Source organism: Melospiza georgiana, chromosome 1, assembly GCF_028018845.1.
Source record: "Melospiza georgiana isolate bMelGeo1 chromosome 1, bMelGeo1.pri, whole genome shotgun sequence".
In the NCBI taxonomy this organism is placed as follows: Eukaryota; Metazoa; Chordata; class Aves; order Passeriformes; family Passerellidae; genus Melospiza; species Melospiza georgiana.
Genome location: NC_080430.1, coordinates 149,507,989 through 149,535,497, shown reverse-complemented (window position 1 = coordinate 149,535,497; position 27,509 = coordinate 149,507,989). Strand labels below are relative to the sequence as shown.

At 42.5% G+C, this 27,509-nt stretch overlaps 1 protein-coding gene across 1 annotated transcript in view; it reads left to right on the top strand.

Moving 5' to 3' along the window:
* COL22A1 (collagen type XXII alpha 1 chain) overlaps nucleotides 1-27,509 on the top strand; it is a 218,612-nt gene that overhangs the window by 46,136 nt on the left and 144,967 nt on the right. The window contains exons 4-5 of the mRNA XM_058040754.1: nucleotides 8,138-8,212; nucleotides 26,466-26,577. Coding sequence (XP_057896737.1) covers nucleotides 8,138-8,212; nucleotides 26,466-26,577 — 187 coding nt within the window. The remainder of the gene's footprint in view (nucleotides 1-8,137; nucleotides 8,213-26,465; nucleotides 26,578-27,509) is intronic.

Sequence of the window (27,509 nt, the reverse complement as noted above, 5' to 3'; positions counted from 1 at the left end):
TCTACCTGGAGTGCTCTCTGTTCCATCCACAGGCTGCTCATTCCCACCTGCACCCCTAGAGAGGCCCTTTGTGCTGATCCCTTCTTTCTGCACTGTTGGGATCCTCACTTTGGCAGGTGGGGTGGCTTTGTCTCCCCACAGCCAGGTGAGCTGTACCTCTGATCTTTGCTCTTCATCTGGGACACAAGGCCAAGCAGGAAACCCTTTCAGCCTTGCAGCACCCTGTTCTTTCCAGCCTCTGAAGCAGCAAACACCTGAAATTGTGCCAAAGAGCCCAGGAGCTGCATCAGGAGTGACATATTCCATCTGTGCCAACAGAGCAGCCCCTAGGGCAGGGCTTGCTGCTGTAGCTGCTGGCTCCTGGAGGGTGTGCTCCACTTCAACTTCACCAATATTTAACTGTCATCCTGTTAAATATTTGATGGGTCATTAGCATGAAGACATGCTCATGGCAATTCAGCTCCTAAGGCAATGGTTGGCCACTCAGGAGAAGCCCTGTGGCTCACTCCAATCAAGGACACTTAGCATGGTGAAGCTTCACCTCTTTCCCAAAAGGAGAGAAGGAGGTGGACTCCTGTCCCAGAGCTGCAATCAGCTCCTGGCCTGGATGGAGAGCAGCTGCTAATTGCTTTCCTCCAAACCTTGTGCTGTTTGCTGACGAGCTCCTTGGCACACAGTCTCTGTGTTTGTTTAGGGGCAGACACAAGCAAATTAGCTTGGAAGTGCCAAGGCCTGATGCTATTTTCATAGCTCCCAAAGTGCCACTTATTCCCTGTGGGAGCATGTGCAAATTAATTCTGTATGCTGCTCACTTAAATGGTGCTAATTGCATCAGTCCTCTTGACAATATACTTCTGCTGCCAGTCATACCAGGAGTTTCTAGCATTTGTGTGGGTGCATTAGAGAGGGAGAGGTTCTCAGAGCATCCTGAGGTGCAGGTACCCTTTGGAAAGATGAGTCCTCACCAAGATTCAGGAACTTCTCTAGAAAATTCCAAAGAGCATCTGAAGCTGACTTTATGATTGGGTTATGGGGTCAGCCTAGAGATGGAGCTGATGGGCTGTAAAGGATTCCCTGTGCTGGTGCAGGTGTGTAAATTGTCACTTTTGTGTGCTGTTGGGGTGGGAGCACCTCTAGGAGCATTGTCTCTTTTGGAATCAAGATCCAGAGCACAGGAGAGAGAGAGAAAGGAAAAAAAAAAAAGCCAATTGATAGTAACACAAGGAGAAGAGAGAGATGCTTGGATTCAGGCTGAGAAGATGGTATAAATACACAGTGCAGCTTGCCACATTGTGGGGAAAACAGTATTTTTCACATCTTTCCAATGTGAAACTCCAGTGTCAGGCGGAACAGGAAGAAAACTGCAGGAGAGGAATTTAACCTTTTTTTTTTTTTTAATTTACTTTTTCATCTTCAAAAGGGCTTCAAGTGCTTTGCAAATGCCAGAACTCCCTGCATTGCTGTCCCTGTTTAAACAGGATATAGTATTGCTTTGCTGTGCACACAGCCCCCTTCCCACTTTCCCGTTTGCACTGAATGCATTTCAGGATTGGTGGCCTGTGACCATAAAATCAATTTAGCATTTTTGCTTTTGATCTGTATTAGAGAACTCTTAGCAAAGGATAAATTTTATGGGCTGTATCTGAACTAGTGACTAAATGTGGCCAGAAGCATTCCTGGACAGTGGAATGCACTCCTCTGCCCTGGGGTTTGGCATGTTTCCCCCCAGGCAAGCTGACACTGCACTGGAACATGTCTGGGCTCCAGATGGGTATTTCCAACATGCCAGGGAGTATTCCTGGTCAGAAGCCCTCTTGTTTTGGAGGCTTTGCTAGCAGAGATATGGGCTTGAACATGCCTTGGACTCAGTGCCCAGGAATGCACCCAACCATGCTTGTTTTAATTGGATGGATGTAACTCTGGTGCCTTTGATACATGTCTAATTTGGGAACTGTGTGTGTTCCTAGATTTCCCCTAGAAACAATGGGAAGAAAGTGGCTTTTTCAGGGCTACATCAGGGCACCTAAATTGGGTTTCTGCTCTGAATTGCTCTTTGAAGGAGCTCTGCTTCTCCATTGTATAGAAAGAGCCTTTCAAAGAAGAGTGTCCTCTTGCCTGGGACCTTAAATGAGTGTTGCATGGGAGCTGTCTGGGGTATAGAACCCTGCAGTGATTTTGCTTCCTCTCTGTGTGGAACACACCATCTTCTGAGCAGTGCCAGCACTGAATGGATGTCACACAGAAATTCACTTTTTCTGGCTCCTGTGCTGGAAAAGGGGAGGGAGCCCTGTGGACACAGATCCCCAGGGTCCCACTGGAGTCACTTGGGACTTTCTCAGCAGACAGGGGAGCCCGGGGAGCAGTTCGGCTGGGCACTGGTGCATTTTCAGAACAATATTTTAGTGGAAAAATGTGACAGCTTTATGAGGAATAGGGTGGGCTGTGGCTGTGTTTTCTCCACCTGAAAGCTGTGCTGTGGCGACGGTTTGCTATTCCCTTTTCATTTCACCATCAGCATTTATGAGCTCTACAAGAGAGCTGGAGAAGGTTTTTTTGGCAAGGGTTTGTAGAGACAGAAAAAGGGTAATGGTTTTAAATTGGAAGAGGACAGGTTTATATTAGATATCATGAAGAAATTCTTCACTGTGAGGGTGGTGAGGTACTGGAACATGTTGGCTATAGAAGCTGTGGGTGCTGGATCCCTGGAAATGTTCAAGGCCAGGTTGGATGGGGCCCTGTGAAACTCGGTCTAGTGAAAGGTGTCCTTGCCCATGACAGAGGGGTTGGAAACAGAGGATTTAAAGTCCCTTCCAGCTCAAAGCACTCCAGGATGCTCTGATTCTATCACTGTAGTGACAGAGAGACTTTGTGTGAGAGCAAATATGGAAACCTCGTCCAGCATCACTGTAGGCATTATTTGAAGGAAAAAAGACACAAACAACAGCCTCAAACAAGTGATTTTCTTGCCATTGATGGGCTTCAGACTCCAGGGTGTGAAGATTCAGTGTGATTTCAGAAAGGAAAGGAGAGTTGCACTAGGCATTAAACTGCAAGGTGTAATCATATAATTGCTGTGATGCTCTGTTGTACCTACACCTTGCTGCAAATTATAATGTTAGTACAGACACTGTTGCAGTATCATTGCACTGTCAGGGCTGCCTGCCTCTGTAGCTGAAAAAAAATGCCACATTTTTCCTTATAAATTTGTTTCCATCGTGGGTGGCACTTTATGGATTGTGTTATTTTCAGGGAAAGGATATCTGACAACAAACATTTGCCAAAAAATATTCAGTAATATGGGCAGAGACTGGAGGCATTCTTTCATTTTTAAAAGACTGAGGGGAAAAAACCCTTAAATTTGGAAGCTATAAAATGGTCTATGTGTGATGTTCTGTAAAAGAAAAGAAAAGAACAAATAGAGGTAGTACTATATATAGGAGTCATCAACTGACTGCAGGGAATTAAATGTGCTGGAGGAGCTGCTGCACAGAGAACTGCCTGAGTAATTAAAGAACAGAGCTAATGGGCTCTGGGAAAGCTCCTCTGAGAAACTACTTTCATGAAATATTCTTGACTTGAGGAAAAAAATTTTATCACCAGGCCCCTTCCCCTTCAAGATCAATCTTCAATGGGAAAATGATTTCAATGCAGAAAAAATTTGCAATACTATCCACGTAAGAATATGAAACTCACCCACTCCTTAACCTAAATTCCTCTTTCTTACCAGGCTGCCTATAAAGTTTTTCTGCCTGTAAAGTTTTGGGAGACAACTTTTAGGGAAGCTTGCATTTGCCCTGCATATGCCTTATTCATGGGCAGGATTACAAAGGGCTAAACTTCAATGTCAGGGGATGAGACAATTCAAATATTTGGATTGGGAGTATCACACCTTTTGAGAGAAACCAGAGAATTTCTCTTGTGGGAATGGAATAATGATGGAGACTCAGTGTCTGAGTCTCTGCCAATGCACTGGGTGCTGCTGAGATTCTGGAATCCTGAAATTGTCAGTCTGGAAAGAAAAAAAGAAAAGAAACATGATAATAAATAATGTTTGCTTTAACCTTCTTGTGTTTCCATTCTCACCTCTCTACTTTATTCTTGTGGAACTTGACAGCTACACATGTTCAGCATTCATTACACACCAGTCCCCAGAGGAGCCCTTGGCAGCTGAGGGCTTGCTTATCCTTGAAAGAATTAAAATGAAATGTAAGAAACTGTTTCAGCAGAGTCCTATGGACACAAGGATGGAAAGCTGGCAATGGGGATTTGTGTTTGTCCATTCCCTTCCCTTCCCTTCCCTTCCCTTCCCTTCCCTTCCCTTCCCTTCCCTTCCCTTCCCTTCCCTTCCCTTCCCTTCCCTTCCCTTCCCTTCCCTTCCCTTCCCTTCCCTTCCCTTCCCTTCCCTTCCCTTCCCTTCCCTTCCCTTCCCTTCCCTTCCCTTCCCTTCCCTTCCCTTCCCTTCCCTTCCCTTCCCTTCCCTTCCCTTCCCTTCCCTTCCCTTCCCTTCCCTTCCCTTCCCTTCCCTTCCCTTCCCTTCCCTTCCCTTCCCTTCCCTTCCCTTCCCTTCCCTTCCCTTCCCTTCCCTTCCCTTCCCTTCCCTTCCCTTCCCTTCCCTTCCCTTCCCTGTCTCCACTCCTTTCTCATTCTCTTTTATTTTCCCTTTTGTTTTCTATCCAATTTCCTTGAATTTCTTTTGAAATGGCTTGGAGGCAAAGAAACTCAAACAATCAGATCACTTTTCCAAACTTGCAGCCCGATTGTTACATTTTAATTGCAGTAGGTTATTTAATGTTATTTTAGTGGTAGTGAGTATTCCTGAGCCAAGACATTCTTCTGACACATCTCTTTGCAGAACATGTATTTGTAGGACATATTGTGTCTTGCTTTTAAAATATTTGAGAGCTTTGGGATTTTTTTTTCATAGGGAAGGTTCTAAAAAAATGATGTTTGAAAGCTTAAGTCCCTCCTCATCAAACATATCTCAGTGTGATTTGTTTATAGAAAAGGGGGGATCTGCAGTTAAATTATTCTCAGAAATGCCTCCTTAAGAAGCCCTTACAAACCAAGGACACAGGGGGTTCCTGGGCTGTCAGTGCCCTTGGGCAGCTCCTGCCCAGCCTCTCACCCACCTGCACCCCCAGGTCCCTCTGGGCAGGGCCGCTCTCAGCCCCTTCCCTCCCCAACCTGGATGGATACCAGGGGTTACCCCAGCCCAAGTGCAGCACTGTGGCATTCACATTCTCTGGTAAAACCCCTTCACCCAGGATTTTTCTCTTGGGAAGCTGAGAAGCCTGAGAGAAAAAGGAAAACAATTCTTATCTCATTTGCTTCTCCTCTGTTGTGCTCATGGGGAGAATGTGTTTGGAGAGTGTTTATCCACAAGTGATTGTTTCATTGGATTCTGGCGTGAGTTGTTTTGACTCTTTGGCCAATCAGGGCCAAGATGTGTTGGGACTCTGGAGAGAGTCAGGAATTTTCATTATTACCTTTTTAGCATTGAGTAAGTATCCTTTCTGTATTCTTTAGTATAGTTTAGTTTAGCATTCTTTAATATAATATAGTATCATAAAGTAATAAATTAGCCTTCTGAGAACCTGGAGTCAGATTCAGATTCATCATTCCTGCCTACCACAAGGGTCCCTGCAAATACAATTGATGAGATTTCCATGAGCCACTTTTGTCCAGGTCCCTCTGGATGGTCCCATCCTTCAGGTGTATCAACAGCACCACTCAGCTTGGTGTCATCTGCAAATTTACCCACACAGAGCTTCCTAGTCCCTCCAATTACGGGCCTTTGAAATGTTCATAATGTAAGGCTATTAGAAGTTGAAAAATGATCCATATGTATAGGTATAGAGCAATTTTCCTGATCTCACGCCCAAAAAAGTAATGTTTGATATTGAAGCCAGTTAATAAAGTATTACAGGGAAGGAATTATTATGAATCCCTATTCAAGAATTATAATTTTATGAGAAAGAGGTCATTACTAACAAAACTAATTTTCTTCTGCAGAGTTACAGTTTGGTTGATATGGTAACTACCTTGATAAAATACATTTGTTCTTTAATAAAGAACATTTTTTCTTAGGCATGGTTACTATGTATTGAATTGAATTTGCATTAAAAAGTAGCACTCTACAATGGATTAAAAGCTGACTGATCTCATGTAGCAGGTGTCACTGGAAAGTCATCATTCCTGGTGCAACTGTAAAAGAATATTTAGCACTTCTGGTGCTATTAAAAATTTCCATGAACCCCATGGATATAAATGCAAAATCTTTGCTGATAAAAATTTTGGATAAAGCAAATGATTGACAGAGTATTATATAAGGTTGCAGACAAGAAAGAACTTTTAAACAATAGATATTTAAAGGCAACTGCAAGCAGAGGACGTAACAGGCAGGAGAGGCTGAAAGCTCAGGTCATTCAGCTGCACTTTCTCTTCTGTAAATCTATAAAGATTCACAAATTAGCAGAGCCTTGGCTGCAGTGCAGATTTTTTTACGGTCTCTGTCATTTTCAGTGGGTGTTCATTACTGCAAATCCTCTGAGCATCACAAGTATTTGCTCAGAATTTTGCCTGGCAGGAGCAGAAAAAATGAGCATAAATGCTCTTTGACACTAAAATGTTCACCTGTGTCTGGAGTTTCACAGAAAGGCTCCAGCAGAAGGAGGGATGGTTTGTTTTGCCTTCCCAACAGTGGAGCCCTGGGTGTGGCAAGGAGACCTGGTGGCTCCTTGGGACTGATGCATATGCTGTCAGTCCTGCACTCTGCTCCTCTGGACATACAGAGCTGTGCTGATAATTGGGATGGGGAAGTACCAACCTAGTCTGAGTCTCTGTGAATTATTTTGTGGCTGGAAAGTCACTGGAAAGTGAGCATTGCAATAAACCTCTTTCCCTTGCCAGCTATTTATGCTCATTCTTTAGATGCAGACAGGAGGGGAGGAGTCAAAGGGAGCACAGGATATTTGTAAAATACAGGCAAAAGTGCAGCTACAGTTCTTTAAGAGGTAATAAAAGATTGTCCCTGTCACCATCTGCCCATGTGAAAGGTCCCTTCCACACTTTTTGAAAGCCCCTTTTAATTAGTGGAAGGTTCTTTATGGTCTTCCTGGAACTTTCTCTTCTCCAGGCTGAACAACCCAAGCTCTCTCAGCCTGTTTTCACAGGAGAGGAGCTCCAGGCCTCACATCATCTCTGTGGCCCTCTAAGTCTAGTGTTATACATATAACGACATATATTTTTATTGTTATTGTTGTTACTTACTATTGTTATTGTTGTTTTGTTATTGTTATAATTATAATATTGAACAGACCTGATATCTCCACCAGTTCTTCTCATTAAAATGTTCCCTTGAGCTACCTGCCCCCATTGTTTACAAGTGTGCAATAACCTATTGATCTGGTAAAACAAAGCATAAATAAAAGTTATTTCAAAGATTTGGCAGGAAAGGGGTGGATACGTACACAGTTCTCTGTGGAGAAGCATTTATCTGCAATTGTGTTGACACTAATTGGGAGCATGAGAAATGGCTGACAAAGGCTGGGTATTTTTAAAACCTTTTTAAAAAGGCTGGGACTTTTTAAAACCTGTGTGTAGGGGTGAATACTCTGCAAAGTTTTAGTCATTTAACTCCAATTTCTGCTTGAAAAAAATCAGGGAGGTTTTCCAGAGTAGGAGCTGTCCTTTATGAAAAGTTTGGGCAGCACCTCAATGTCAGCTGCCCTTTCAGAACTTCCAGCCAAGCTGGGAATGGAAGCACATTCTGTATTTTCTTGAGGTTTTTTTGTGACTTTCATGCAGATTTACAGACAGAAAGACACAAACACAGTGTTGTCCCAACTGATGGAAAGGCTCAGTTCATCTGTTCTGTCTTCCAGTCTGGTCAGGCAGAAAAAAGTGGCTCAAAACCAGACATAGTATACTGGGTTTCTTGTCCATCATGAAATTAGGCTACAGGGGAGAGGGAGGGTATTTAGGATGTGCAGATGGGATGGGATTATTGCTGAGGTGCCAAGTGCAAGTTCTGAACAAAACCCAGCAGATCAGATCAGATCAGCCTTTGTTTGTTCTGCAGCTTCCACAATGATGCGTTTCCTTGGGATAATTTTGTCCTGGTTCTTTTGCTTTTCAGATGTCCTGTGCCCAAATGTCCACGTGGAAGGAGACCGGTTCAAACACACCAATGGGGGCACTGATGAGATCCCAGGTAAACAGAAACACATTCTGCTGTCCCTCTGGGAACTGAAATAACATTTCTTGTGTGATGCTCTGATTCATTGCACCTTTCCTGGATGGAATTTTCTTATTCCAACACATGTGCAGTGGTGAAAAAGTGTATTAGAAACTGTGAGGCTCCAAATGAGTTATCTGTTGACAACCCACACCAAATTAATCACAAACTTCCTTTTGATATGGCATCAAATTAAAAAGCCAGTGGAGCTTAGTGGAGTGCAATAAGTCTTGGAGATAACTTTTTTCTCACCACTGCACATTTAGTGAGTTTTAATGTCCATTTATTTGATCTGTGATTGTTGGGAAAATCCAAGCACAGTGGTAATTACCAGTGGAGAAAGCTTTATGTGTGCATTTACTTAAATAAAAGATTTTCTGAAGCACTGGTGAGAGATCAAGGGGAAATACAGTCTGGTGATAGCTCTGCTTTTCTGTGAGCTCTGATATATCTTTTCAGCCAGCTGAAGGACTTAATGTTAGATATTTGTATGGGCTGTGCCTCTTTTCCAGCCTCCCAAGACTGCTCGAGCTGCTGGCAGAGAAAAGATGCCCATCAAGGCTGCATTGGGAATAATTGTGACTGACCCAAGGACATAAGCCACTGCAGTGTGAGGCTGAAGGTTCTTCTGCAGCTTGATTATGAGTAGAAATTCTCAGTGTTTGACAGCTTTGCTACTCATTCAGAATTTTTTCATTGGGGGATTTTCACTGCCTGCACAAAATACCAGCTCCAGCTGTGCTGTCTGTGGGCAGCTTATTTTGGCTGTGTTCTGATTACATCTGAGCCTGTGAAAATGTTGGGTGATAACATCTTTTGTGACCATTAGATGCAAGCAGATTATCACCAAACACCTATTTTGAACTGATGTCTGTTGCTGGGTCTTGCATTAACCAGTCCTGAAAGTCCTTTTGTCTCTGGGCTGGCACACTTTGGAGCAACTCAGTCTGAATAAACCTATCTGCAGTGGAAACTGCTGCTCAGAATGAGTGGGAGGATTGTGTCCCTTCTCAGATGATCACCTTCTATGAGATTCTTCCCAGAAGAATGGAGCTACAAGTGGATTCCTATTTCCAGTTCATGTTTATCTGAATTTTGATTCAAGTGCTAACTAGTAGACTCTATGATTTTATTTGACTTGTAAGAAATATCTTTTGTTGAGCAATGTATAGGACAGGAATCCCAATTCAGATCTGGCACCAAAGTTTTGGGTAGAGTGAGGTGTGCATGCCTATATGCAGTAATATTTACATATGTGTATATATATATATACACACACACACACACATATATATATATATATATATATACTCTTAGGCTCTTCTGTAATATTTTGAGGTATTTTTCCTATTATCTTCAAGTCCTTCTTCCCTCCTAGGAAAGAAGTCAATATTCAGAATGTTGAGATCTTCTTTTGTGTTCAGAACATAAAAAATGACTTTGCTGTCTTAGATCTGTATGTTAGTTCAGGTTGGAAGGGTCCTATGGAAATCATCTAGTCCAAAATCCCACTCAAAATGGGGTCTCCTTCAAAATTTGGCCCATTTTAAAATAAGATGTCTCAGGACCTTGTATAATTGAGTTTTCCGTTTCTCTAAAGATGGACACTTCATAGATCCTCTGGGCACTCTTCCAGTCTGGTCAGTATCACAGTGATTTTTTTTCCCCCACTATGTTAGGGAATTCCACAAGCAGAAATTAATTTTTTGCACATCTGGTCAGGCTGATCAGTTATTTCACCTAAGGGATATCTGTTCACTGTAAATATTTGCTGTTGCATTCAGTGTCTTAACAACAGATTAGTTACAGCATTTAATTAAAAGTGACAACTTCAGTCCCTCATCACCAATACAGAGGACTGTAGAAGGCCCCTGACTGCTCCAATATGGTGGGAAAATTATTTATTTCTCATCTTGTTACTGATGATCAGGAAAATGTGTGCCCCTTTCTTGGAAAAAATGGAACGGATAGTCTGGGTCTGCTAAGGATTGTTTGCTGCTGGAGATGGATCATATAAATCAAAGTGCTGTTCCACTCCTTATGTGCTCCTTACTTACTCCATAGCATTTTCTGAAGGCTCTGGGCTCCTGGGCCTGATTCCAACAGAAAAACATTACCTTCCTCCAGCTAAACTGGAAAATTTCAGTTGGCCCACTGTGCTGTGCTTCCCATTCCAAAAGGATGTGTTGTGCTGAAAGGTTTTTGTGTTCCACCCCAAAAGGGATTGCCCTTCAGCTGTGAGGCACAGCCTGTGTCCTGCTCCCTCACACTTGGAGGGAGGCTCAGCTCTGGGATGTGTCTGTGGGTGACAGCACTCAGGGGAGGCTTTTCCTCTGCTGTTGGAATTCAGGACATCCCTCTGGCTGTCCTGGATTGCCAGGAGCCCTGCCAGGGTGCTCAGAGACCCAAGACGCCTGTGACTTTGATTATGACCCATGGAGCAAATTACCAACCTTATATGAGGATCTGCAAGCCCCGAAAGTCTAAGAAGAATAATAATTGGTTTGTCACAGGGTGGAAAAATAGATTTTTTGGGGTTTTTAGAATGGGGGTTCAGGAGGCAAGATGGAGGAATCTGGGCATGTCCAGCCTTTCTCCTTCTTCTTCTTGGCCTCCATCTTCTGTTGTGATGTTGGCACTTTTAGATTGGTTTAGAGTAGAAGCTCACTCTCTAACATAGGTGATAGGTATGGGAAGTTATGGTAAATATTGTACATGTAATTTTTAGTATAAAAAGATAACACTGCCCCTCTGACCTGCTGAACAGACCTTTGCAGGCCAGAGAAAGAATTTTACAGGTAAGAAACAATAAACAACCTTGAGACTGAGAACTGAAGCGTTCTGACACCTTCTTCAACAGCCAGGCTGGGAAAAGAGACTTTCTAATGTTTCTTGGGGTCACTCTGACCAGCAGAAGTCCTGAGACTTTGCCACCCAGCTCCTCATGTGCACAAGGATTTCAGGTTAACACCTGTGCCTTGAGATCCTCTAGGAACCAGAACTGCTCAACAGGCTCCTAACAGGCTCCTAATACTGAATTTCAGAGCTTTACCTTGCACAAATTTGTTTATAGATGGACACAAAGTGTAGTATCATGGAGTAAAAGTTGCAGTAAATCTCATTTTGGGGGCAGGGAAAACAGATTTAAAATCTTCTTAGATTTAACACTTTTCCTCTCTCAGAGAGGGACAAGACTTCAGAACTGAGTGCAAAATTATTTCTGAGGATTTTTAATTTTTTTTTCCTATATTTTTATTGGGTGAAATGTAACAGCAGAAGGCACAGACAATTGTTTCACACAAGGCATCACAAATTCCAGCCCGTTTTTGCCTACCCTACCTGCATACAAGTTATATCATGACCTGCTACATTTAGTTCTGTGTTTGCATTTAAGTGGATGGATTGAGTCACTCTGTATCAGCAGAAGTAAAAATAGAAGCTAAAACATAAAATGAGCTATAAAGAGGAACTCTGTGAGATAAAGGGAAACAATGGTGTGGCTGAGGTGGAAGATTCATGGGATTTTGTTAAGTCACAGGCTGAGAATAGGAGTGAGGTAGTGAAAGTGGCTCCATGCAGAATCAAATAACTGCATCAAAAAACCCCATTGTGATCTGGAGGAGAGCCAAAGCTCTAGATTAGTATTTTCCTATAAAAGACAGATTATTTATTTTCTTTAGACAAACTGAACTAAGTAAATCTCATCTATCTGCTTTTGTTGAGTACTGCATTGAAAGTCACTGCTGAAGTGGAAAAGGGCAGAGATAAATAAATGTAAAATGAGACAGAAACTGCCTGGCAGGGAGACAATCATGGAGTTTCTAGGAAAGGGAATAATGAGTTAGAGTGTGTGCAGTGATGAAGTCCTTCAGGGTCCAGTTTTAGGTCTAATCTCCCCTGTGAGTTTCCACTCTATGGATTGGGATCAATGGTTTCAAAACCTAGGGATTTTTTTCCAACTAACTTGGTCAGTTTAAAAGGCCTGTTTTGGTAGGTACGGATCAATATCAGGACTATAAACTATAAACTCCTCCTGTGTGAACTGATGGGTCTTAGCAGCAGTTTGTACATCACAGTCCCGCAGAACTAGGGAAAATGCAGAGGTTGTTACTGGAGAAGGTAGAAAAGGGAAGAATTTCTGAGACTGGACAGGGCTTTTGGTTACTGCTCATCTAGAAAAGTTTGCTCAGACTTCCTGAGTTCAGGAAAGATGGATTCAGCCTTGAGGAGCTCTTAGTGTGTTCAGGAGCCAGGGAGAGGCAATTAAAATCCTGGGTTTGGTTAATCTTGCAGTGTGCAGGTGGAAAGGGGAGATAATATTGCTCTCTGTTCATAAATCAGGAGAACAGCAGGAGGGAGGTAGGGGGGCCACTGAGGCTGAAGGACAAAGGCAGCAATAGGTAATGACTGTCAGCTGTTTAAGACATACATCCAAGACATCAGAAGAAGGCTGAAGCTGTCAGAGATATGAAGCACTGGGACAAGAGGTGAAGTAGCACTGATGGAGACAAGCAATCAGTGATGGATGGTCCTGAGGCCTCTCAGAGCAGAGGTTTGTACTCTCTGACCCTCTGGTCTCAAAGCATTTAAATAAGAAATCTCCAGCTGTAGCACACAGGAAGGGCTGCCACAGTGAAATGGGGCTGCAGGAGCAAGAATATTTAGGCAGCTTTACTACTGAGAGAATTTTGTCAGTGAAGTGAAGCAGCATCTGTTTAACAGTACATAACATGTGAATTCAGAATATAACACTGAATACATTGCTGAATGCATTAGAAATCAACAGGGAATTTTGAAAGAAAGGAAAGAATTTGCTTAGAATATCACTTTATCATCCAGGAAGTCTGATATTTTAAACTAATGCTTAATAATGGTTTAAACAAAGTCCTTAGAGCATTCTTGTGGGCACTGTGTTTTGAATGGGTTTTTTAAAAGAGAAATAAAGACAAAAGAGGGTTTAACTCATCTGCCCTAAAATACTCAGTAACACCCCCCCCCTCCTCACCTTTATTCTATTTAATACCTCTTATTATGCTGAATTGTCATTTTCACTCCATCACCATTTAAGAAAAGATCATGACCAAGCAGGAAAACAGAATTATAATATTTTGCATCCTGCAGATGTGACCTTTGTATATTTTTAGGAGCTGTAATATTGCATCAACGCTACACCTGAATGTTATTTAAAATGAATTATACTTCTTGTGGTTTTAAGACTTCACATTTGAATTATCTGTATTTTAGACTAGACCTGGTGGATATGGGATTTGGTTGCAGAAATCTGGATGATCCCTAGAATTAGGAGTGAGCTGAGCTCTAGTCCTGAACATTACCAGAGGAGATAATACTCCTCAACAGATACTGGCTGCTGCTTTCAGGGGATTCTGCCATGGAAGTAAAGAAAGGCCTGAAGGGATTTCCACAGAGTGCTAAGAAAAGTAAACCCTGGGGAAGGACAATTCCAACCAACACATGGCATCAAACATCTCACACTGGAAGGTGTTAATGGGGCAAAGGAGGAACATGAAAGCCCTGACTTTAACTCCCAAATGCCACATGGGCTGTGTGGGTGAACAGCAGCAGAATCTGCATTATGGGCTCTACCACAGACTGACCTCAACCTCCAACTCTTCCCTGTCTCCAAAACCTCCATGAGAAAATGACCAAAATTCCAAAACATTTATGACCATGGTGTTTTTCTGTGACCCTATAAAGGGTGTTTGGGCATTTTACAAGGAAGGCCCTGGTGGTAAAACTGGTCCCCTACAATTACAGACTGCAGTGGCTGTGCTTAGCTGTCAGTGTGTCTCCAGCTCCTGTGGTTTGCAGCACAGGGCTCACATTCCAGAGATGCCAGTGACTCTCTAGCTAATTACAATATCCCTGGGACTATTTATATTTGCCCACTAAAGCACATGGTGGTTTGAGACAAATGGAGTGTCCAGGCTGCTGGACCTGCAGGACAAGCACATTCGACTGATGTCCTCCTGGGGAAAAAAGTGTATTTGTGGTGCCTGTGTGACACCACATTGTGCTCTCCCTCTGCACACCACATTGTGCTCTCCCTCTGCACTTGGCAGTCTGCTTGGGAAGCCCCCAAGGTGCCAGTCCATGAATAGTTGCAGAGATTTGTGAGGGATCACTGCCCTGGGACAGAGGGTGCAGAGACACATTGGTCACCAGCAGAGACCAGTAGTGTGCATGGCTGGTGGAGCAGGTGCAGACACCACCACTCTCCTCTCCATCCCTGGGTTATGCACAGACAGGCAGGACTGGAAGCAGCTGTGACATTTGTGAGAGATGGGGCAGAAGAATGAAGATTTAGTCCCTCTGCTCTCGTGTTTTACAGCGACCCATCACTAGGCAGTGTTAATGGGACAGGGCTTAGGGCTTCTTATTTTCTCCTTTCCCTGCATTTTCTCTAGGGAGTCCCCCAGAAAATGTGAAACTGGTCTGAGCTGAATTTGAAACTGAGTTCCTGACATGCAGACATCTGGCAATAGTGACTGTCAGTCCTGAGAAGCAAACAGGGAAAGGAGCAGCTGACCTGTACCTGCAGTCACAGGAGTTATGTGAGTCTCCAGTGAGCTGGAGAAAATTCTGGACATGTGCTGTGAGGTGGATTTGTCCTCTGGGCTGGTGGATGAGGTATCTGCAGTGCAGGTGACCTTACTGAGGTCCTGTTGGCTGATTTTTTAGGAGTCTCTGTATCTTATGAAGAGCAGCTGAGGGAACTGAGGGTGTTCAGCCTGGAGAAAAGGAGGCTCAGGAAGGACCTTTTTGCTCTCTACAACTCCCTGAGAGGAGGGTATAGTGAGCTGGAGCTCAGTCTCTCACTCCAGGTAACAAGAGACCAGAGGAAATGGCCTCAAAATGTGCCAGGGGAAGTTTTGTTTGGATATTAGGGAAAATATCTTCACTGTCAGGATGATCAAGCATTGGAACAGGCTGACTAGGGAACCTGTGGAATCATTATCCCTGGAAGGATTCTAAAGGCATGTTGATGTGGCACTTGGGGACATGGCTTGGCGATGAACCTGGCAGTGTTAGGCCAATGGTTGGGCTTGATGTTAGAGATCTTTTCAACCTTAATAATTCTGTGATTCTATCATTCTACTGTGCAATAATTAATCTTAACACCGTAGCCTAGATCACTGCACTTAAAAGGTCTTTGAAGTTTTTCAAAGGTTGAAAAATGGTTCACCTGTGTTCAAAGGCATTTTAATATCCAGTAACTCTAAAAAAAACACAACAAGTCAAGCAGGCCAATAATTACCAATAAATCATTTGTGGTTTCTAAGCATGGCCACTGCAGGCCTGTGGGCTGGCTGTAAGCTGTGCATGCCCAGTGTCCAGACCCACCAGTTATCCAACATGGGGACCTTGGTTTCTCTGGGATTTGTGGTCAGCCAAGGAATTTCCCTTCTACAGGAAACTGAAGAATTGGTGAGTGAAAATGCACAGTAACCCCAACAGGGTGTAGAGAGTGACCAAATTGGGATTAGGAGCCTGGAAATAATGGAGCCTCCTCTAAAGTATGCACAACAGGGTGGCACCAACAGAGCTGGGATGAGTTCTTTGAAATAGAAGAAAACTATGTTTTAAATTAATATTTTTCTTAATATGGTCAGAGTTGTAGCTGTTACACAGGGCCATGGATCTCAATGGATTTCTGACACAGTGAATGACCTGACAACATCAGGTCTGTGCTGGAGCAGGTAGCCTGGCTGAGCTTCTCAAAAATATCAGGAAACATGGAAATGGAAAGATGAATTTACTTTAAAATGTGCTTCTGCAGGAAGTAAACTGGTAACAGCAGAGCAGTCCCTGTGAAAGCCTTTCTCTGCCCTGAGTCCCAGCAGTGACAAATTCTGACACCTTCATTTACAAAGAAGGTTTATCAAGAGTTAATCATGCACATGAAAGTGATTCTTTGGCTGGTAGTATTTGCTTTCTCCCAGAAGTTAAACAATCTAGGTAGTTTTCTTATTCCAGTGCATTTGAGATTGATGAAAAGGAAATAAATTCAATTTTGACTGTTCATAACCCAAGAAGCAACTAATCCTTTGGCTATAAAAAGACTAATAGGTTGTCTAACTGTGATATACTTTTAGATATTTTTTAGTCCAAATATTTTATACTAATTCCCCTTCAGAAACCATCCCATGGATTTTTCTTCAGTGCAAGCTTTCTGGTTATTGTGGACACATGAGGGGAATATATAGAATCTGAACAAAATATATAGAATCTGAACAAAATACTTCTAATTCTCAGTGTTAAATTAGTCTGACTGAAGAGAATTCTCTCTGATGACAGCAGTGGACAGGTTTTGGGATAGGTGTAATCTGTTTTGTAGTGGTCACCAGGCATAAGCAACCTTGACAGTCTCCTAAAGAGTAGTCCCTACCTGCTTTCATGTTACTCCTTGTTCATCACACCTAAAATTAATAGAAATATTTTTATTTTCACAAACAGCTTATTGGTTGAGTTTTCTTACAGCCCAGGCAGCATTACAGGGAGAATCTAGCAGGTCTTAGTAAGATACTTTTCCTTAAATGTATTTTCTTACCTTAAAAGTAATACTAAAATTACAAAGTAATTGCTTGTACTGAGGTCCTCCCTTCCCCACTACTATCCCAAGGGATGACTTTCCAGATGTGCCATTTTATGGTTTTGTGGAAGAACACAGAGCACCTTGACACCTGAGGAACTCAAAAGAGGCTTTCAAAATAGAGGAACTAATTAAAACCAGAACCTAATACAAATAGTCTCAGGTAATTCAGCTGGTACAAGCCTATCTGGCACACAAAGGACATCAAAGGAGTAATGAATTCCTGTTTAATCTTGTAAATCACTGGAGCAGGAAGGAGCTGAAAGAGGGCCTGTGGCACCAAGCCGAGTGTCCATTACTGAGAAAATGGAGATGACTTCAACACAAGAAAAGCCTTCAGTAATGAGCCAAAGGGTTCAGTGTCAAAACCAGCTTTCAGTGTTGCTCAATATGCCACTTGCAACTGTTTGAAAACTGAAGAGGCAGAAGGGTAAGAGAGAAGCAGGGGACAGATGCAGATAAACAGAACAATGCACCACATAAAGTGTTGTGTTGTTAACATGGGATCAGGAGTTGAAAGGTGCTGCCTCAGAGGCAGCTGCTGTGTACATGAATTTATTTCCTGTTTCTACAGCAGGCTGGGGGTTAGATTACAACAGCCTTTATACAAGGTGAGGTGGCTAGGATTGTGTATTCACTTACTTGCTTCTATTTTTAATTCTCTCTCCTATCTTTGGCATAATTTTCTTACTGGTTTATATTCATTTTATCTTTCCTGAAGTGTTAATCTTTTCTTTCTTGTAAAGATACCAAGTGCTGTATTTTCCCCCCTCTGTTTTGGCTGAAATTTTAGACTGATGTTTTTGAAAGAGTAGCCCCCTATTTCGGTTCAGTGACTGCCTGTTCACCTGCCTCACTGCCTCTGGAAGATTGCTCCTTTTTGAAGTAGAACTCCATTGAACACCTCAAATAAGGCTTCTGCTCTTCATAACCCCAAATGTGGATTGGTCCTTGAGATGAGATCAAACTCCTTTTTGTGGTCTGCATGGGACTCTTATGGCTTGTTCCTTCCCTGGGGCCAAGGAAAAGTAGAAATTGTGTCTTACAGTGCTGTGAAGGAGAGTAAGCAAACCAAGAACAATAAACCAACAGCCTGAGTGGTGGTATCATGTACCAGGGGTTAATCTGATATATAAATTTTATAAAACTAAGACCATCTAAAATGTGCTCTAAGCCTTATTGAGTATGACCTAGAAGGTAGTAGGCTTGCTGCAAGATACCTCTTTCATGCTGGGGTAAGACCTGTTCCATCTGCTTTAGCAAATCCTCATCATTAGCTTAAGCTCTTAGCTGCTCTCCCTGCTGGAATATGGGGATCTGGTGAGAAGAAAGTTGGGTCAGCTTGAAGTGCTGCTTGAATCCCAGCTGGAACATCAGTGGAGAAAAAGGTTAATGGCAAGAACCTCTTTAAAGCACTCTTGAGACCCTTAATCTATAGACTCTGGAAAGTTTTATAGTTCCAAAATTCCCTTGCAAGCTAACTAATTTTTTAAGTGACCTGTTCAACCCATTTAGTCATCACTGCAGTGCTTCATGCAGGGCTTGTGGGCAGCCAATAAATCTCTGGTTTGTTCCTCCAGAGGTGCTGTCCTTAATGTTTTGGGGGTAAGTTAGGGAACCACTGCTGACTGATGATGATGAATCAAACTTCTGGGAGAGCTGAATGTGGTTTAAACTGTCCGTCCAAAAATTGACTGCTTCTTTTTCCATCTTTTCTGGAGAGGTAGAATACAGTGAAATAAACAGGGCAAGAAGAAAGAACTCATCTTTTGTAAGGCTTTGTAAGTAATTTCTTCTGACAGCCAGTGACAGTGGGAAAAACATTTTTACAAACATTTGCAAAGGCACAGGTCTGGGCAGTGTGAGCTGCAAGACTCGTGCACCTGCTCTGGTGCAATGCCTTTGACACTGCGCTGCATGACAGGCTTGTCTCTAAATTGGAGAGATGGGAATTGGACAGGTGGAATTGGATGGGTTGGCATTCAACTGGTGTGGTCAATGGCTTGATGTCCAAGTGGAAACCAGTGGTGAGTGGTGTACCTTGGGGTTGGTGTTGGGGCTGACACCATTTGACATTTTTTTAGTGACATGGGCAGTGGGATTGAGGCACCCTCAGCTTTGTTTGCTGAGCACACCAAGCTGTGAGTGCAGTCACACACTGGAAGGAAGGGATGGCATCCAGAGGGACCAGGAGAGGTGGGGCTGAACCTCATGAAGTTCAGCAAGGCCAAGTACAAGGTCCTACATGTGAATCAGAGCAATCTCAAGACCAAATCCAAGCAGAGAATGTATTGATTGCAGCCCTTGAGGAGAAGGATTTGGGGGTGCTGGTGGATGAGAAGCTCAACATATCTCAGCCAGGAGCACTTGCAGCCCAAAAAGCCTGAAGTGTCCTGGGCTGCATCCAAAGCCCTGTGAGCAGCAGGTTGAGGGAGGGGATTCTGCTCCTTGGTTCTGTCCTTGTGAGACCCCATCTGGGGTCCTGCATCCAGCTCTGGGGTACCCAACATAAGAAAGATGTGGAATTGTTGGAGAGAGTCCAGAGGAGGCCACAAAGGTGCTCAGAGGGCTGGAACATCTCTGCTGTGAAGACAGGCTGAGAGATCTGGAGATGTAGAGCCAGGAGAAGGGAGGGGGCCAAGGAGACCTTCTTGCAATCTTCAGTACTTAAAGGGGGCTGACAGAAAAGCTGGGGAGAGACATTTTAAAAATGCATGTGGTGATCAGACAAGGATAAATGGCTTCAAACAGGAAGAAAGTAGGCTTAGATTAGATGTGGTCAAAGATCCTTTGAGATGGACACTTCAGAGAGATCTTAAAATGTGGTACTCACTCAGCTCTTGACAGGGTTTCTTTTCCTGTGGAGGAAGAAATGTCAGGAACAGCAAAAATGCTGTAGCAGATAATGGCTACAATAACAATAACAGCAACACATTCTGAATAAAGTAAATAGTGTCTCCTTTGGGATTTGGAAACTTCTACTCCAGCTCTGAACTGAACCACATCTTGGCTGTCCAGAAATAGCTGCTTTCAGTGTAGAGCACTGTGGAAGATAAGGATGCCAAATGTTTAGATACAGGAGAAAAAAAAAAAACTTCATCTACACCCTGCCTTGATATAACTGATTGCTAGACCTATCTCATTAAACCTTATTTTATGGCATGACAGCATATTTTTCCTCTTTTTTTAGAGTATATATTAGCACAGAAATTAATTAAGATAACAAAAATGAGAACTCCTTACAGTGGCAATAACCTTGCAGACCACACCGGAGGAGTTGAACACTGAGAGCATGCAGGCCCTTCTCTGTGGGCACAAGAAATCTGTGAAAACTTTCAAGAGGGCAGAGATGTCAGACAAGTTCATGTATTTGCTGAAAGCCTCCCAGGTGTTACTGTTTTTCATAGGAATTCACACACTGAGTAAAGCTCAGTGCCATTGATCATCCTCCAGCAAAAGCAGCATGAGCTATTTTGTCACAGGCTGTACAGATTGCTGTTTTCAGAAGTGTTAGTGAAGCAGCAGGTGATGACAACACCTCTGATCATGGCCATTGGTGACACTTCATCAATGCATTGGCAAGGTTTATAATTCAGCTGGCAGTTTGAGCAAGAGCAGAGGATGGAGCATTTCCTGCAAAAGCTGCTTTGATATTAGCGCTTGTGGCTGGCAATTCACTGTAGTAAATACATTCCAGACACCACACTGCAGGCTGTGATGTCCAGAGCCTTTCCTGATCCCTTTCTCACTTTCCACATTCCTTTCCAGGCTGTTGTCTCACCAAAAACTTTCACAATTAGAAGTAGCTCAGTTGTTCCCCCTGTGAGTGTTATCTTAGGATCCTTGGGGACACAAAGCAAGAGACATTTTTCAGAAAGCTGCTTTGGGCAAAACAAGAAGTCAATGGCTCTGTCCTGCTTTGAGAAGCCTTTCCAAATGTGCTCACTGCTGTGTTTTCTGGCTAATAAAACTGACATTTTTTCCTCTCTTTTTCTTTTTTTGTGGGTTATTTGCCCTGAAGGCAGGAAAGTCAGAAAAATCTCAACATTCACATCAGCTTCCACCATGCTGCCCATATCAGATCTGTAATGGAGCCAGGCAGAAATACAGCCCATTCTCAGGGCAACCAACCATAGTTCAAATAAAAATCTTGAGAAAATGTTGTATGATCACAGAATGAGTACAGAGCTGTTGATTCACCCTTTGGCTTTGCGATGTTGGGTGCACTGTGGACATTTGTCTGTAAAAGAGAATGTGGCTGCATGTTGCAGTTAGATGATGTATAAATTGTCCAGTGCCAAGTTTTGCCATCTTCTCCCTGCAACAGAAAGATCTGGGTGTGTTTTCTGCTTCTGGAAAACAGGCTGCTTCCTGTAAGGGGGTTATAACTCTCAGGCACTGAGACATTCGGCTGATTTGATCAGCAGAGCACTGCATAAGAAATTACTTTTCAAGCCAAGTATGCTGTTACAAATCTGAGCTTCTCTTTCAGCTCACTATTTTAATTTTAATATGGACTAGGGTCTGCTGGCTTTCAGGAGATGTAATCATGTTAGAGGGTTTCAGTGGCCACATATTGTTTTAGAAGCCCTAATGAAGTAAGAGGCTTAAGATCAAAGAGCATTTATTAAATGCCATGTTTATGGCATTACTGATTAAGCAGTTTATGAGCCATTTGGGAAACCACACCTGCCCTGCTATACAAAAAGCCATCTTTTAAATCAAAGCAGCTGAGAAAAGGAAAATCCTACCCTTTCACCCTGTGCTTGGGCATGGTGCAAGAGGTAACAGCATCTTTGCACTTGCTAATTTGGGCAGCTCTGTTCTTTCCCATTCACTTGCAGAGAGAACTGGGAAGTTACATGTGGCATTTCATTTTCCATATGCTACTGACAATGTGGTGCCTCCTTGGTGGTGGGAAAACCAAAGAACAGACTATTTCTGCTGTAACTCCAGCACTGAAATGCTGTGTGACACATTTAACTCTATGGGGAAAGATCTCACTGAGCAGTTTTTACTGAACTGTTAGTGTGCAAACACTGCCGGGTGAAACGTCCTAGTCAGGTGTTGCAGAAATGATCACAGCATTGCTTATTTTTTACATTAATATTGTAATTAAAGACTTAAAAAAAATCAAAATTAAAACTTCCATGCTGTCTACCTCACAATCCCAGTTCCTTTCCTAAAATCAAGGGAACATAATCCATGCAAAGGGCTTCCAGGCACACAAACTAAACAAAATGACAGTAATAATAGGAGTAATATTAGTACTAACAGTAGTAATACTACTAGTAGCTGTAATAGTGATGATGATGATGATAATAATATATTTGCTTGTCCTTCAGCTGAAACAATCTTAGAGGTTCCCTTAATTCATAAATTCATTTGGAGGTTTGCCAAGGTGTGTGTATTTCTTTGTGTGTTCCACTTGGGTAATCTGCCCTGAGTACTTTCTCAGCTCAAATAAAAATATTTTAGGTTTGCTTCTTCCTTTGCTCTTCAGAAGTGATTTTGAAAATAATAGCTGGTTAATCCAGATGAATTTAAAAATCTGCAACCTTTATGCAATTCTGATGGCAAATAAAGCAATGTGAATGTAAGTTATGTGGGATTTGTTAAAGTTTTTGTCTTCTTTACCTCTGCTTTACTCCCTGCACAAAGTGGATAGCATTCCCTGTAAGCAGAATGCATGTGAGACAACTTTAGTAAAAATTCCTGTCTGTTTGATCTCCCTTTTTGCTGAAAAATGGAGGCACTTCAGGTGGGGGTTCAGCCTGTCTTCAAGATGAGTTGTCTTAATGACTCCTAAATTTCTCTGCTGACTCACAAGGAAACTGAGGAAACCTCCATCTATCATATGTCTTCTTTTTAGACAGCTAAAATTAGGTGAGATACATCTCATTCTTGGCAGAGTTCTTAATTTTTTAGTGTATGGCCTGATGACAAATTTTCTGTAATTCTATTGAAATTTTCAGCAACCAAAGTGTCCCTTACCTTTAAGATTGTAAATAGAGTATCCAAGAGTGGAGGTTATCTCATCAGCTGGCCAATATTTAAATTTGGCACAGAATAAATTAATAGTGTGATTAAAGTAAAAAACCCTTTGCTTCTGAGTGTGGCCTCTGACACACCTACGGACTTCACTTTCCCCTGGATATGCATTTAATTTTTCAAAGAGCTATCCTTGTTCATCAATTAATTAAAAACAGAGAAAGCAATTTTTAATTTGTCAATCCATAGTCTATATAAAAGAAAAAAATCCTATTATGATTTACTTTTGTGCTTTATCCAATCCTAAATGTAAATGGGATTATATTGTAAGAGCATGACTTATTTTCATTACACCAAATTATGTATCAAAAAAGTAGTTTTGATAGCCGTGTTTATGTTTAATGGTGTTGTTTAGGCTTTTAAAAGTGCCTTTTGATAGGAAATTCAGGAAAAAAAAAAGAGGGTGAGTGAATCTGATGCTTGTTTCCACTGGAAAAGCATACCAGTGTGCACAACTTCAGAGCTGCTCATGATGTGAACGTTCATTTGAGTTGTCAGAGATAACAAGAGCAGCTTTGGGTCTGAGCTAATGATGGGAACACTTGGCAGGAGCTTCTTGTCACTGTATATTGCACTTGGGCATTTTTGGCAAGGGAGCTTTGCAAGACTTGTGAAATGAGCAGGATTTCACAGCCTGGGGCCTCTAGTGAGTGGACATTAGGATGTCACCTGGGCAGCATTTCAGCCTCCTCCATCCACAGCTCCTCTCCTGTGAGTGGTTGACAATTCCCTTACCCAGTCAGAGCGGTCTCTCCCTGCCAGCAGCTCTCAATTACTTCCCTCAGCTCCTGTGGCAGTGTGGATGAGGGATATGGGATATCCACTGAGTGGGGGAATGAGCGCATGGACAAGTCATGGTGCTGTTTGTGACAGCCAGGAGGGAGCTCTCATGTTCTGGTGGGGTTTATTTTCCCTGATTTACAGCTGCAATCCTGGCTGATTGCAGTGTGTCAGAGGGGTGTATCACTGGAGCTGCTGCAGAGGTGATTATGAGCTGCAGCCACGAGGCCCTGGAGCACTTTAACTGCTTTATTTGCCCTCCCAAATGCCCAGTAATAGCTGAAAATAGAGTGGACAAATAGGAAAAGCTGTTGACAGCCAGGAAAGTTACTGTAATACTAAAGGGCTCAACTTGGCACCAGACAGCCATTTCTGCCTTTGCAAACAATTAAGATTATATTTCCTCAGAAGAAGCAATTTCTTCAGAAAAAAAGGTCCAGAAAATGATGGAAGCTTTACATTTTATTTGCTTTTTGCTAGTTTGATTTGCCTAGGTATTGGCCCACACCGGTTTTTGTACCTATTTATTCATATAAATGTGAATAATAGGAATAGTAAGGTAATATCATTAGGAAGAATAAAATCATTAATTTGGTGCCTTTTCCTGTTGAATCTGTTTTCAAGCTCTGCAGTGCCTTTCAGCCTGAAAGGTTGGGGAGGACAACTAAGAAACCCAAGAATCATCAGGCTTAATTTCATCACATAAAAATGTTTACCTATCCTAGAAAAGTTTCAAGAGCTCGCTAACTGAACAAAGTTGAAAGAACTGCCATAGTTTAAAAGCAATTTATCCAAATAAGCTACACTTATGTCACCAGGTTTGTGCGCTGGAATTACAAAACCAGGAATTAATGTGTGTAATTGTGCATGTGTGAGGGGGAGATAATGTTGGAATAGTCTGAATAAAATTAAAACACATATTCTCTGCTCAGTTGCTCACAACTGCCTTTTACAGCACCTTTGCCTCTAACTCCACAGTGTGTTTGGTTCTGGGAGTTTGGATTTGCACCCTGTGGAGCCAGTTTGGAGCTAAAAGCAGGATGTTTGCATCCACACAGTTCTGCATCTCCAGGAACTGGAACCATTTGTGGCACCATTGTACCCCTCACTCTCACAGGGTTTAGCACCTTGGACTTCATGTCACAAAATCGTGTTCCTTGTGCCTGGGGCCATGTTGATGTTGGAGCTGCATAAACTCACTTTTGGGTTAAGATTTAAGCTTAAGATTGAGCTAAATCTTCAGCCTAAGATTGAGCTAAAGATGCCTTGTTAGAACAAAGTCAGAAACTTTAGGCAACTGTCTTCCAGCAAGATTAACAGCTCATGATAATGATAACTTGATTGGACTAAATTGTATTAAAATTATATGAAAAATGTATGTGGTCAAGTTTCTTGGACAAGGAGTTTTCAGTAAAGGCCTGGACCATTGGAGTGGATACACAGTGGAGGTCCATGAAAAAGATGAGAGAGCTTGAACACCTCTGCTGTGAAGAAATTTGGAGAAAGTTGGGGATGTTCAGCCTGGAGAAGAGAAGGCTCCAGGGGAACTTTCTCATGGCCTTTCAATATATGAAAGGGTCTTGCAAGAAAGAAAAAGACCTTTTATCAAAATTCATAGTGATAGGACAAGGGGCAACAGTTTGAAACTTAAAGAGGGTAGATTTAGCTTGGATATAAACCATTACATTTTTACAGTGAGGGTGGTGAGACTAGGCCAGGTTGCCCAGAGAAGCTGTGGATACCCCATTCCTGGATGTTTTCAACACCAGACTGGATGGAGCCTTACAAACCTGATCTAGGGGAAGGATCAGGTTGATCACCTGCCTGTTGGTGATCTCTGACCTGGCCAGCAGTGGAGCAGCCAGGGATGAATCAGAACAACACCCTGGGGATCCATGGGGTGCGTGGGGAAATGCTCGGGTCTTGGTGGTGCAGCCGCGTGGTGCAGCAACAGAGGAGAGACAGGTTCCACTGAAGAGCCAAACCTGAAGATATTTATGATATTAAATAAATATAAGAAGCACAAACCTTTAAATTATGATATTAAATAAATAAAAGGGGCACAAACGAGAGTGCAAAACAAAACACAAGATTTCAGAATGTTCTGAAACTTTCTGCTTCAGAAGACCTCAAAGTGGGGTTGACACAGATACATATATAGTCTCTCATAGAAGGTTCTGGAAGCTTTCCGGCCAATCACAGGCAGTTGATCTGCATGGCCACATCCTGTCAGTCCCAGAATCCTTTGCTCTTCAGGTTGTTATCCATTGTGACTTCTCCCAAGATTTGGTGTTGGTATTGGGACATTGAAGCACTGACTGTCTGCTGTGTGGCTCTATGGTCAGTTCTCAGCCCAGCCTCTCCAGGACAAGCTCCCACACCTGCCCATGGCAGAGGGGTTGGAACAAGATTATCTTTGAGGGCCCCTTCCCACCAAAAACATTCTGTGTTTTCTCTTATTCTATGAATAAATGTTTCAGTCTGCACCTCTGCATTTTTCTGCATGGGAGTTAATGAATTATGCAGCATCTTCAGGACGTTGTGGCAATGCAAAAATTAGCTACTGATTTCTGGAAAATTCTGATCAAGCTTGTGACAGATTGAGTTTAAGCTTGGTTTTGGGGCTGCGAGGATTAGATGATATGAGAATTCTGTTTGGCTTTTTCCAACAAGAACAAGGCTCATTTCTGAAGTGCTGTTTGTAGGCTAAGAGATCCATGTAAGTACATTGGAGGCATGTCCCACTACCTGATTAATGCCTTTTATTTATATTTCTGTAACACATAGGATTTGACCTGATGGATTCATTCAGTGTGAAGCAGATTTTTGGAATGAAAGAAGATGGGGTTCAGAGTGCTTATGTACGGCTTGGAAGCTTTCCTGTTGTTCAGAAAACCGAGTGAGTACTTTGGGTTTTCACTTTATTTCCATCTGAACTTCTGCCTTACATTATTTGGTTCCTCTAGGTTAACTTTGCAGTAGTTATCTGGCACCTACAGGTATATTTCTGCTTTGAGCAGCTGTTTGAGTTCAGCTGGCACAGAATATGCACAACGTGGTCAGGAGTCTCAGCAGTCACTGCAGACTCCATCCTGGCAGAACATGAGTTGTGCTTGGTGTAGCTCAATGATTTGAGGAGCAGTATCAAGACATTCACAAAAGAACTTAGGGCTTCCTAAAAAGCTTCTAAAGGGAATATTGAATATCTCACTCCCACTGAGATAAAAAAGTGTTATAGGTGAAAGTTAAGTTAAAATAGGATATAGTTCAATTATATTGTATTAATTATGTTATATTATTTGTATTATGTTAAAGGGGGGGCTTATAAGAATGTGCTAGAAGGGTCCAGGGTTTGGTGAAACAGGGGTCTGATGAGGCAGAGCAAGGTCAAAGAAAGATTGGATGAAACATCTGACCAATCATTCGAAGCCCTGCAGAAACGATTGATCCAGAATGAACGGCGGTAAAGACCAATGAGAAGCCTGGAAATGGACCAGTCATCATGAGGATCCAAAGTGCACCAATCCTGGACTTGAGGGGGACTATAAATGTGGGGAGTTCGTTTGGGTCGGGGTTCTTCTTCTGTTGGGGTACTTGTTGTTTGGGAGAACCCAGTGCACTTGGGGTGAGCGCACTGTTTTCGTTTTTGGCTCGCTGTGTGGGTGTCTAGGCTTATCCTGGGCACTCCGTTCCTTGTAGCTATTTTAATAAACGAGAATCTCTTTCTCTGGAGAAAGTTTGGCCTTGTTCATATCCGTAACAAAAGTGCTAAACACAAGAGACTACTTGCTGCTAGATGCTGTGACCAGTTAGCAAATGTGGATTCTGGCC